This window comes from Panthera tigris, chromosome A1 (genome assembly GCF_018350195.1).
Source record: "Panthera tigris isolate Pti1 chromosome A1, P.tigris_Pti1_mat1.1, whole genome shotgun sequence".
In the NCBI taxonomy this organism is placed as follows: Eukaryota; Metazoa; Chordata; class Mammalia; order Carnivora; family Felidae; genus Panthera; species Panthera tigris.
In genome coordinates, this window is record NC_056660.1 from 113943906 (window position 1) to 113956771 (window position 12866).

Here is a 12866-nt window from a genome sequence, read left to right on the forward strand (position 1 = left end):
GTGACCTACCTTGAGGGTTAGGAACCTCATCTGCTCCAGCCTACAAGACTCTGAGAAACGAGCCATCCAGTAGGAAGAGACAAATCTGATTTATAGAGGAAAGAAACCTCAAGGGTAAGGAAAGGCTTCAGCCCTTCTGTCAGCCTGAGAGGGAAGAAGGGCTGGCAGGGCGGGGTGGGGCGGGGCTTTCCTTGGAGGTTTTGGGCTGAGTCCTTCCTTCCTGGTCCCCCATTGGGTCAGTGGCTCCTGCAGTCCTGCCAGTGAGGGACAAATGAGAAGAGCTGTTGATTTTTCCCCCTTGGCCATTCAGAATTTCCCCACGTAAATACTGAGAAAGACCCTGCCCTCTCCTCACTTCTCTGGAGTTGGCCCTGGGCTGGACCTGGTCCCCTGGGGGTGAGCAGGGCCATGGGAGACCTGTTTATGCTCAGGGTGGCTGTTGGCATATGTTATGCCACCTTCAGTGCCTCTGCCTGGTAAGTCCTTGCCCCCCCACCACCACTCCCCACCAAGGAAACCCCCATTATATCATCCCCATTCACCATTTGCCTCACTTTTTCTCTTTTTGATAGGTCAGTGAATAATTTCCTGATAACAGGCCCTAAGGTAGGATGGTCTCTGGCTTCTGTTTTTACCCATCTGGGTTCCTAAGGGAACTCTTTTGGGGAAAGAAAAGAGGGGAGGGGAGACAGATGGGGGAACCCATAAGTTTTCCTTAATGAAGAGCTAACCCATTTGAGTCCTGCCTGCTCCCCTGCTCCCCCCAGACAACCTGACCTGAGCCAGAGCTGAGCTTCATAGCCCTTTTCCCTTTGCCAGGCCTATCTGACCTACACTACTAGTGTGGCTCTGGGTGCCCAGAGTGGCATTGAGGAGTGTAAGTTCCAATTTGCTTGGGAACGCTGGAACTGCCCGGAAAATGCTCTCCAGCTGTCCACTCACAACAGGTTGAGAAGTGGTAAGTTTGTGCACCTGCACAAGGGGGTATATATGCATGGAGGTGGGTTTGCAGTATGTGTATACGTTGTATGTATAACATATATATGCACAGTGAAATGAAAAACTTATCAGTGAAAGGCTGATCTGCCATTTCCTTGCGGTGAAACCTTGAAATGAGTTACTTCCCCTCTCTTACCCCAGTTTTGTCATTTGGTCAATAAGGCCAGCTCTATTTAGGTCACCAGGAGTAATGAGGGCTAACAAAGCTGGCTTAGGAAAGAGAAAAGGACTTTTACTTCCTTCTGACATGAAGCGGGAACCATGTAATAATCATAATGATCGTGGCTACCATTTATTGAGCTGGTATCTTACTAAACTCTTTAAAAAATCATTGTCCCATTTCATTTCCACACACTCCCCATTCTGAGTGTCTACTCCATGGGAAGATATTTCTCTTTGCCACTATCATCTTCTTTACTACTCCCCACCTCTTCTCAGGCACCTCTTTATTGTTTCTATATAAACAACTTTTATGCAAACTACTACACACAGTTAAAAACAGCTGCACTGGTGCATACACACACGCACACCTCCACATGAGACACAGCTCAGTGTGATCTTTCAGCATCTCTGTTGTTGGGATTTTATGACAGCTGGGCAGATGGGAAACTCCTCCAAGGCTGCAAACACAGAGTCCTTTCCCTATTTTTAATTCATGTAACTCAGTGCAAGGTAAGTGTATACAAACACACAAATATGGGCATGCATTTTAAAAATAGAGATTATTACATTTTATAGAAATACTTTTGGGGGCACCTGGGTGGCTCAGTCAGTTAAACATCCGACTTATTTTTTTTAAGGGTAATTTTAAAATTAAAAAAATTCTTTTTCACTGTTTATTTTTGAGAGAGAGACAGAGCACTAATGGGGGTGGGGCAGGAGAGAGGGAGACACAGAATCTGAAGCAGGCTCCAGGCTCTGAGCTGTCAGCACAGAGCCTAACACAGGGCTCAAACCCATGAAAACCCATGAACCACCAGATCATGACCTAAGCCAAAGTCAGACGCTTACCTGACTGAGCCACCCAGGCACCCCTATAATTTTTTTTAAGTTTATTCATTTTGAGAGAGCGAGTGAGCCAGGGAGGGGCAGAGAGAGAAGGAGTGATAGAGAATCCCAGGCAGGCTTCACACTGCTAGCATGGAGCCTGATATGGGCCTCAAACCCAAGAACCATGAGATCATGACCTGAGACGAAACCAAGAGTCAGACACCAGCTGAGTCACTCAGGCACCCCAAGCATCTGACTCTTGATCTCGGCTCAGGTCATGATCTCATGGTTTGTGAGTTCAAGCCCTTTATCGGGCTCGGTGCTAATGATGCAGATCCTGCGTGGGATTCTGTCTCTCCTTCTCTCTGCCCATTGCCTCTCTCTCTCTCTCTCTCTCTCTCTCTCTCTCTCTCTCCCTCTCTCTCAAAATACATAAATAAACAAACAAACAAACTTAACAACAAAACAAAAAGAGATATTTTTGTATTCACCTCACTGAATCCTCACTGCCTGAGGACTAGAAGCAGTGGCTAATGAACAGAAGCCCAGGCTGGTTTTCAAGAGAGCAGGGTCTTGGTCCCAGTACAAGGGGTAAGGAGAGTGGCTTTGATCTCATCACTGTCTCTCTGGGCTTTACTTTCCCCATCTGTACATGGGGATGCTCATGTCTGTGTGAATGACAGTAAGGACGCTGGAAAGACACGCACTGTTCTCTCAAGTAGAAGAAAGAGTATCCTCTTCAACCCAAAGGGGGCAGGGGACAGGGGAGAGAAAGAGCATTGCTTTTCCAAAGCCTCTGCTTTTTTGGGTCATCAGAGCCCAAGTTTCCAGTCCCCTCTCTCTCTCCAAAGCCACCAGGGAGACTTCCTTCATTCATGCAATCAGCTCTGCTGGAGTCATGTACACCATTACCAAGAACTGTAGCATGGGTGACTTTGAAAACTGTGGCTGTGATGAGTCAAAAAACGGAAAAACAGGTAAGTTGTGCTCTCTGATGTGGGTGGGTAGAAGTGAGGGATGCAGAGCTACATTCAGACTAAGGTCTTCCAGGAAAAGGTGGACACATTTCCCTCAAATCCCTAGATACTAGCAGCAACTTCTTGGTGGGAGGTGCTGAACCTATAGTCTCCCAAGAGTTGAGCCTGGGTCCCTGATTACAGGATCACCAAGTAGCATTGAACTCTAGAACTAACAAGGCATTTAGGAATTAGAAGGCCAAAGAGAGTTTAAAGCCAACCCTCATATTTCAGTCTGAGAACAGTTTGGCCATAATCCAGAGCTACTCAGTTACTTGTACACCATCTAAGAGAATCAGATTTGTCATTAATGAGGGAGGAGATGGCTCTAACAAGACTACTGTAAGATAATGGTACAGAATTCCAGAATGTTTGAGCTGCAATGAACCTCTGAGATCATCTAGGTCAGGCTCAGTATGCCTCCTTTACTGTGGGTATAGAAACTAACTGCCTAGAGATAGAAAGTACCTGAGGGTGAGCACTTGGCTTTGGGAAGAGGACCTCACCCACCCACCCTGAGCACCTCCACATCCCTGTTTCACCTGCAGCTATAGCTTTACACTCTTCTAGGGCTCTTGGGGGATGGTTAGCCAAAGTGACCTTGACTCTTCTGAAATTGACCAGGAATATGTGTGCAGAACTTACTCTTTCCTTATGTATAGGAGGTCATGGCTGGATCTGGGGAGGCTGCAGCGACAATGTGGAATTTGGGGAAAGGATCTCCAAACTCTTTGTGGACAGCCTGGAAAAGGGAAAGGATGCCAGAGCCCTGATGAATCTTCACAACAATAGGGCAGGCAGGCTGGTAGGTATAGGAGTCCACCAGTGAACTCTCAGTTTCAGTACTGGCAATAGCCTCACATCTGTACAGCTTACCAAGAGCTGTCTCATACCCATATGTCATCCATACAGCAGTTATCAGGACAGGGAGGGCTACCCCCAGTCTCTGAATGACAACACCAGTTCAGGCTGAGCCAAGTGGCTTGGCCAAGGCAATACAACTAACTAATAAGCGTCAGAACCAGGCAATAAACTCAGATCTTCTACTTTAGTCTTATCCCTAAACATTATGGTCTAGCCCCTTCCACAGGCAGGTTTCTGAGAACACAGAACAATATAGTACCAAAGCCTTGCTTCTATGACTTAAAATTTTACCCATTTCAACTGCATGTTCTAGGAAATTGATGGGGGTTTTCATCCAACCTGTGTCCTAAAATATGTCTGGGCTTTGAGGGATTGGGACTGATCTGGGCTTCTGTGGAGGGTCTATTCTACCCCAAAACTTCGATTATTCTGAACTCAAATCTGGAAACAAGTTGGATTTAGTGCTAAGAGCAGAAAAATTTCCCTTTGAACCTACATCTGGATGACCTAGTTGCCCAGGGCAAGGGTAAGAGGTTTTCAAGGCAATTAATTACACTCATGGGTAATTGCCTCAAGGGTAAGCGTTCAGACTGCAGGAGCTTCCCTCCCTCTGGGAGAGGACAAATCAAAACCCTTACAAATACTCCAGGTCCCACTTTCAAGACAATAACAGTGCCAATGATCATATTTTCCCCTTTACACAGTACTTTCTTGATCATTCTTATTCCAATGAGAGAGAGAAACAGGCTCAACAAGTGATGGAGTTGGGCCTAGAGCCCAAGGTTTCTGATTCCAGTAACCTCAACACTTGCCTGACTTTCCCGAAGAATACCCAAGGGAGCTTTAAAATTACCCACACTGGGGGCACCTGGGTGGCTCAGTCGGTTAAGCGGCCGACTTCGGGTCAGGTCATGATCTCACGGTCCGTGAGTTCAAGCCCCGGTTCGGGCTCTGTGCTGACAGCTCAGAGCCTGGAGCCTGTTTCAGATCCTGTGTCTCCCTCTCTCTGACCCTCCCCTGTTCATGCTCTATCTCTCCCTGTCTCAAAAATAAATAAAACATTTAAAAAAAAAATTTAAAATCAACTACTTTAAAAAAAATAAATAAATAAAATAAAATTACCCACACTGAGGCCTTTATACCCCTGAACATTCCAATTGAGAAGATCTGAGGTGGGGCCCAAGAATAAGTGTTTTTCACAGGCCTCTCCAGTAATTCTGATGCCCTCCAAAGTTAAGAAGCTCAACTCTAAAATATTCCATTTAATTACTAGCCTTTGGTCTTCCCTACCCAGAGTCATTCTTTTTCGTTCTCTTTCTCTCTCTGAAGGCAGTGAGAGCCATTATGAAAAGGACCTGCAAATGTCATGGCATCTCTGGAAGCTGCAGTATCCAGACATGCTGGCTGCAGCTGGCTGACTTCCGGGAGATGGGAGACTACCTGAAGGCCAAGTACGAACGGGCCCTGAAAATCGAGATGGATAAGAGGCAGTTAAGGGCTGGGAACAGTGCTGAGGGCCACTGGGCACCCACTGAGGGATTCCTTCCTAGTGCAGAGGCTGAGCTGATCTTTTTGGAGGAATCACCAGATTACTGTACCCGCAATTCCAGCCTGGGCATCTATGGCACAGAAGGTCGGGAGTGTCTGCAGAATAGCCACAACACATCCAGGTGGGAGCAACGCAGCTGTGGGCGCTTGTGCACCGAGTGTGGCCTGCAGGTGGAGGAGAGAAGAACTGAGGCTATCAGCAGCTGTAACTGCAAATTCCAGTGGTGTTGCACAGTCAGGTGTGACCAGTGTAGGCATGTGGTAAACAAGTACTACTGCACAAGCTCCCCAGGCAGTGCTTGATAGCACCCCACTCAAATTCACTTGCTCAGTTGCATGACAATGGAAGCGGACACAGCTTCTTTCACAGAGAGAGTGAATTCGAAAACAACTGGAACATCACAGGGTTGGCCTGTAGTCGTCTTCATATCTACTATTCATGGGGGGAATGGAGGCCCAAGGTTATACAGCATATTCTCCACAGAGTTGAAATTGGAACCTGGGGATTCTAACTTGGGCAGACCCCATTTCATCTTTCTTGTAAGTTATTTCCTGGTCTTTGTGCCTGTACTTTTGCAGCTTGTTAAAGGGGAGTTTGGTTTGGGGGTCATATCCAGAAGGACCCTCAAAGTACTTGTTGCTGTAAGTTTCAAATCACATCCAACCCAGCTGTGCTGCTGAGAATCAGAGGGAATCAAAGAGTTCTGACAAGACTCCTGAAGGAGCAACCTTCCCCTGTGCTTTCTGGCTCCAGGAAGACCAACTATATGTTCATGAAGACAGATAAGTGGGGCAGAGACCTTATATCTGCCCAGCGGGAGGTTTTTAGGGTGTTGAGTTTTTCATCTGAGTATGCACTTTTATAAAGTTCTCAGGGGGCTTGACTGGCTCAGTCAATAGAGCATGTGACTGTTGATCTTGGAGTTTTGAGTTCAAGCCCCACATTGCATGTAGAGCTTACTTAAAAAAAAAAAAAATTCTTCTCATAAAACCCTGGGGAAACCAGGACCCCAACATAAGCTGAGGACTTTTCCAGCTCAGAAACCATCTCTCTAGCCATAGAAAAAGAATGGTCACAGTAAGTGGACAGGTGACTCCAAAGTTACCTAGACAAGTCTCCTCCTGCCCCAATCATGCACCCAAAGAGGGATTTTTTCCCCCCAAAGAGCTGTAAAATGACTGTTTTGTTATTTTCCCAGATTGGGAATTCAACTTCATTTTGCAATAAATGCTAAAATATATATCAATCTGAGACCTTTTATTTCTCTCTTTGGAAACCTTAGGATAAGAAAGGGAATGGGAAACCCTGCTTCTATATTCCAATTATACACAAGGCTAAGGGGAAAATGGAAATATCCAACCCCCTTGATATAAGTGTTTGAGAGAGAATAAAATTGAGGACCAGAAACTGGCCAATAAGAAAATAATCCAGACTCCTAGATTTAGAAGGTATTACCCTTAATACAATCTAAGAAACTTGAGGAACAAGGAAGCCCTTTCAACTTGAACCATACTCAAAGTGTGTTTGTGCTTTTAAACTTGGGCTTCCTGGGGTATCTGTATGCCTCAGGGAGAACGTGGGCAAGAGACTAGGAAAGTTATGGATTCTATCTTCTTCATTTGCACTTCTACATCTTCCAGTGGCAAACTTTGGAGAAGGAGCTCCTGAGGGCTCAACAACTGATCTCCTAAACCTGAGCATCTCAGCTTTAGGAGTCTCCCCTCTGTGCAAAGGCCAACCACCCTGCAGGGAGGAGGTATTTCAGATATGTTGAATAAACAAGTAAAATGAACGATCACCAAGAATGGAAAAACATTCTCAGCTTAATGTTTTAAATCAGAAAACAATTGGGGTGCCTGGGTGGCTCAATCAGTTAAGCTTCACCAAAGTCAGGTCATGATCTCATGGCTAGGATCCTGAGTTCAAGTCCTGCGTCAGGCTCTCTGCTATCAGCACAGAGCCTGCTTCAGATCCTGTCTCCTCCCCTCTCTCTGCCCCTCCTCTGTTCTTTCTCTCTCAAAAATAAATAAACATCAAAAAAATAAATTAGAAAACAATTTAAATGTTCAACAGTAGGGCAAACTAGTTAAATCATGGCCCCACAATGAAATTATCAACCATTAAAATAATATTCTCGAGAAATACTTAGTAACATGAGAAACACACATGATATATTAAATGAATAAAATTAATCATAAAACAGCATGTTGAGGATAACCCAATTTTGTTTTTAAAAATATGAAAATACTCGGGCACCTGGCTGGCTCAGGTGACAGAGCACATGACTCCTGATCTTGGGGTTGGGAGTTCAAGCCCCACACTGGGCATAGAACTTATGTTTAAAAATGTGAAAATATTTGCTATCATATAATACCAACATAGAGAGATTTGTTTTCCTTTTTGGGTTTTTCTGTATTTTTACACTTGTCTACAAAAAACCAAATATTTTTCTTATCAAAAAATAATGAGTTATTGGGGCACCTGGCTGGCTCAGTTGGTAGAACATGCGACTCTTGATGTCAGGATTATGAGTTAGTGCTCCCTTAAAAAAATAAGTACTTAAAAAATACTTGCCATAAAATACTTTTTTAAAAAAAGAATGAGGGGCGCCTGGGTGGCTCAGTCGGTTAAGCGTCCGACCTCAGCTCAGGTCACGATCTCGCGGTCCATGAGTTCGAGCCCCGCATCAGGCTCTGGGCTGATGGCTCAGAGCCTGGAGCCTGCTTCCGATTCTGTGTCTCCCTCTCTCTCTGCCCCTCCCACGTTCATGCTCTGTCTCTCTCTGTCTCAAAAATAAATAAACTTTAAAAACAAAACAAAAAAGAATGAGAGTTGTCTGGATGGCTTAGTTGGTTAAGCGTCTGACTTTGGTTCTGGTCATGATCTCACAGTTTGTGAGTTCGAGCCCCACATTGGGCTCCGCGCTGACAGCTAGGAGGCTGAAGCCTGCTTCAGATATGGTGTCTCCTTCTCTTTCTGCCCCCCATCCCCACCTGCTCACACTCTGTCTCTCTCTCTCTCTCTCAAAAATAAACATTAGAAAAAAATTTTAAATTACTAATTTTTTAAAATGCCAACAAGAAATAACCCACCTTTTCTTTCTTTTTCTTTCTTTCTTTGTTTCTTTCTTTGTTTCTTTCTTTCTTTCTTTCTTTCAGTAAAAAAGGAAGGTGAAATATTCCTTTTGGTGCGTTTACAACTACCATAGATGCCAGAGACAAGGAGAAATCCATAAAGTGCAGCCTATGTCAAGGAAAGGGAAGATTTCCTTTACCTCTGTCCTAAGGAAGTTTACAGAAAGACACTACAGTGAGTGACACAGGAAATGTGTGTGTGTTGGTAGTGGAAAGGGGAGCAAGACACTAAGCACAAAAATTATGGTGAAGAAATAGGTAACCAAAACAATATTACCCTGGGGCTCAGGGGAAAAAAAAATTATAAAACGATCTGGCCTTGATGTCAATCCTTTAATACACATAGATGCCAAAGTGTCCATTATGAAACCTGAGTTGTGACACTGTGCTAGGGAAATGAACAAACTAGATATTCTCCCTTCATTCCTAACTGAATCTCCATCCAAAGGACCCAGGTACCTACCTGATGCTTTGACATTTTCCCCCCAGGACCTCCCCAAGGTTCCCAAATAATCCTGAAGTGGGGGGGGGGGGGATTCAAAAACAAAACAATTCCCGCTGCCCTGTACAAACATGATCATTCAAGAGGAGCATGCCTTGTGTTTTCTGTGGCTTTATATCTGAGGTTTTCACAGAACATCTGAGAATTCCTACTTCCCCAAAAAGCTCATAGTCTCGCTCCTTCCAAGTCTCTTCCATCCTCATTCATCTTACTTTCATGGCAATCAATCACATCAACCAATCTTCCCACATAGACCCTGAGCCAGGAACTAAAGGAATTTAGATTCTCTACATCCATCACCTTCCTGTCAGGGATTCATTCCAAGGCATTACAGTGTTATTCAGATTCACTAGTTACAACCCTACACTCCTTCCCTTTTGGCTTGTCCTTAACAAACTGGCTATCATTAAGGTGACAAAACAGTAAAACTCCTATGTTCAATAGGTTCAGGGCTCAAGACAGGGAGATTGGCCACAGTCTATGGTAGGTCTTGAAAACCTATTGAAAAAGGAATCAACTCAATAAGGGAATCCTGTCCATGAGCCTATTTGCATATTTCAGATCCAGGCACTGCTTCACATGGCCTGGAGAATAGAAGCCTGTATTTTCTCAGTCTGGATTAAAGGAAAATATGCTTATGTTTGCCAAGCCCCTCTCACCTCATCTCTGCTCCTCTCCCTCTCACCTCCTTTCTCCTCTCCTCCTCCTGGTCCTCATCCTTGTCCTAGTTCTCCTTCCTATCTGACCTTTGCCATGGGTAGAATCAGGGGCTTCTAAGAAAACCATGAGGCTTGTTCCTAGAGTCTCCTAGGGTCCCCTGCCAATCTCCTCAGGGCTTGCTAGGGCTTCCTTGTAACAGTATGGTAAAAAGAAAGTACTTGACCCACTAAGTGTCAAGTACTTAGTATCTATTATATCCTTCAATCCTGGGAACAATCCAATTAGAGAGTTACAATTATTCCCTTCTTATTACTGAGGAAACTGGTTCAGAGAGGTTAAGCACCTAACCTAAAATTAAACACAGGGGGGTGAATTTGAATTCACGCCACTATCACACAAACCAAACCCATACACTTTCTTTACACCACTTAGGCTCTGGAAGCCCAGGGATCTCTGGTGACATTCTTAACTGTTTTGACAGCTTTGTAGAATGACTACCATTCATATGCAGTGAAAGGTGTCCTCTTCTTCCCTCTTCTGCAAGTAGGAGAATTAAATTTCTCAGCCCTTCTCCAGAATGTAGAAACCTAACTTTTGACTTGCAAAGGCCTTCCTTAGAATGATAAAGCAAGATAGCCTGACTCCTGCTGACTTGGGAGGGCAGAATCCTGGTTTGCTAGGGGGTACTCAAAGAAAAATGCTAACAGTTATGGTCTATATTAGAGGTCAAAGTTTCAAAGGAATGTCAAAGGAGGAGTGTTTATTTTAGAGGGTCGAGGAAGGAAAAACAGGATCCAGAGAAAGACAAATTTCTAGCCCCAGATCACAAACTACTTACAATAATTAATCACAAAAGACAGAGAGAGACTGGGCCCAGATACAGATGTTTGGATTGAGGGGAAATGAAATGAAAGCACAGACCAGAGCAAAGGCTTCAGGAGAAGTTAAAGACCTTTGAGTAGGACTATAGCTCTAAACTAGCTAATCCTGCTGCATTCCCTAACAAACAGGGGAATGTTGGGTTCAGAGGAAGAAAGTAACCTGCCCTGGGTCACCAAATGAGATAAGTAAAGAGGTAACACGAGACTCCAAGGCCCTGAACATTCTCCACAGTTGGTGCTCTGCCTACCCTGACAGAATGCCCTTTTCATCAGAAAAGGGATGTTTGGTGACCAGTGGAAGCAATGGGGAAATTAGGCCAAGGCTCCAGGAAGCCTCAGACCACATTAGGCCAGTAAAGGAGTAGGGAGACCAGATAGGGGAATAGAGGACTTAGGTAAGGGAAAAGGCCTGGTGGTGTACCAGGAACCCAAATTCATTCCCACATTCCTCTCTGATTCACAGTTAACTGTGCAAACCTATGTTGGGACTCAGAGGTATTGAGGTCCCTTATCATTTCTTCACCAGGAGCTTCTTGCAGTCTATACGAGATCACTTGATTCAGCCATGTGCTTCTTAACAGAAGAGTTCCTAATCAAACACCTAAGGAGGAGCATACTGTACACTCTTGAAAGACCATCAAGGGGGAAGGAAGCCAGTCCTTCCTTTCCTGTGATAAACTGCTTATCAGTTGCTGCAGGTCTAACCTGAATCAGCACTGCTTTATTTTAAGCCCACCAAATCTTCTAGGATCTCTTATTATGAACCAGGCCTTCAAACTCTCCTTTTCTCCAAGCTAAATAAACCTAATAACTCCAGTTTCTCACTAGTTCTCTCTCACACTCTTTTTCCCAGACTATCTTCAAATGCACCAAATTTAGACTTCTATGAATAGTTAAGCGGGATACAAACCACATATTCTTCTCAAGTCTCACTGCCATATCCTCTTTGCCCTCAAGTATCTGAAGAATCTACCTATTCTCTGCCAACATAGCACTTTGCCCCTTCAGGCCCTATTTGCATTTCTCCATAACCTAAATTCATTTCTAACCCCCTTCATTTCAACTAAGTAGCCTTGGTTCTCATCTCCATCAGCTGGGACCTCAAGCAGCAAAGTCCTCCATAGCAAGGGGCTTGCAGTGGCGCAGGGGCAAGAACATAAACTAACAATCAGGACACACTTTTTTCTCTGCTCTCACCCTTGGAGAACTTACCTACTCTAAAATTCCAGTTTTGTTTCTCTGCTGATGATTCCTAAATCACCACCTCTGTGTAAATTCTAGGCACCACAGCTCTATTGTTTCTTACCATTTCTACCAGAGGGACAGTGGTGACTTTCTCTTATGACTTCTGTTTCTGTCAAGTGGTATAAGGAAACTTTGAGGGACTGAGGATTATTCCTGAATCTTCCCAGACTCAACTTTTCATACTTAATCATCTTCCTTTGGTTTGCCTTCCAAATCTATTCCCTTCTCTTCATTGCCTTTGCCTCCAGTGGACTAACACTTGTACTGTGTAGATGAATTTTGCACTCAATAATTTGTATCTTGCTTCTCAACTCTCTATTTAACTCATTGTTACCACATTTATCTTACTAATATACTACATTCAGTTCATCATCATTTGATCAAAAAACAAAACAAACAAGGACACCTGGCTGGCTCAGTTGGTAGAGCATGCAACTCTTGATCTTGGGGTTGGGAGTTCAAGTCCCACGTTGGAACATAGATTGTACTTGAAATAAAATTTTTAAACCTTTTTTAAAAAAAGAAACATGCAATGTCCTAGAGAATAAAATCCCAGTTCTTTGGCCTACGTTTGAAGTGTCCTAAACTAGACAATATCCCACAGTAAACATTAAAAAATTTTTTCTATACATACATTCTCATAAAAAATATGTTTTTGATGAAAAAATTCAAAAATTCAAACAATTTAGAAGTAAATAGATCAGAAAGTGAATAAGCAGCTTTACTCCCTTCTTTTTCCAAGCCACTGCCCTTCCTACAGGTCAACTGCTCCTAACTTGCTTTTCCAATTTTATCCTTTGCTTCCTCAGCTCCAGCCAGACCAAGTCATGACAGTTCCTCACATATAGCATTCCCATGCAACTTCTGTGTCCCACTGGAGACCATCTTCCTTCTCCCTGAAATACTTTTGCCCTAACTATTGACTCACCCTCTCCAAATACTCTGTCCTTAAGGTTTATTAGCGGCTCTTTGAAATTGCCTGCCAATTATTTGATAGAATCTAAATATCGCTACCTATGATATCTA

At 43.9% G+C, this 12866-nt stretch overlaps 1 protein-coding gene across 1 annotated transcript; it reads left to right on the forward strand.

The window, feature by feature from the left end:
• Nucleotides 1-408: 408 nt before the first annotated feature.
• On the forward strand, nt 409-6580 carry WNT8A (Wnt family member 8A). Its single transcript, XM_007077850.2, has 6 exons — nt 409-476; nt 573-606; nt 820-958; nt 2841-2966; nt 3668-3810; nt 5199-6580. Exons 1-6 carry the CDS (start codon nt 409-411, stop codon nt 5718-5720), a joined length of 1032 nt encoding a protein of 343 aa, XP_007077912.1. The 3' UTR covers nt 5721-6580.
• The last annotated feature ends 6286 nt before the right edge of the window (nt 6581-12866 follow it).

Bases quoted from the DNA above. Each gene is read 5' to 3' on its own strand.
- WNT8A (XM_007077850.2), top strand. From the start codon at position 409: ATGGGAGACCTGTTTATGCTCAGGGTGGCTGTTGGCATATGTTATGCC. The intron at 477-572 runs GTAAGTCCTTGC...TCTTTTTGATAG, and splicing joins ACCTTCAGTGCCTCTGCCTG to GTCAGTGAATAATTTCCTGA. The intron at 2,967-3,667 runs GTAAGTTGTGCT...CCTTATGTATAG, and splicing joins GTCAAAAAACGGAAAAACAG to GAGGTCATGGCTGGATCTGG.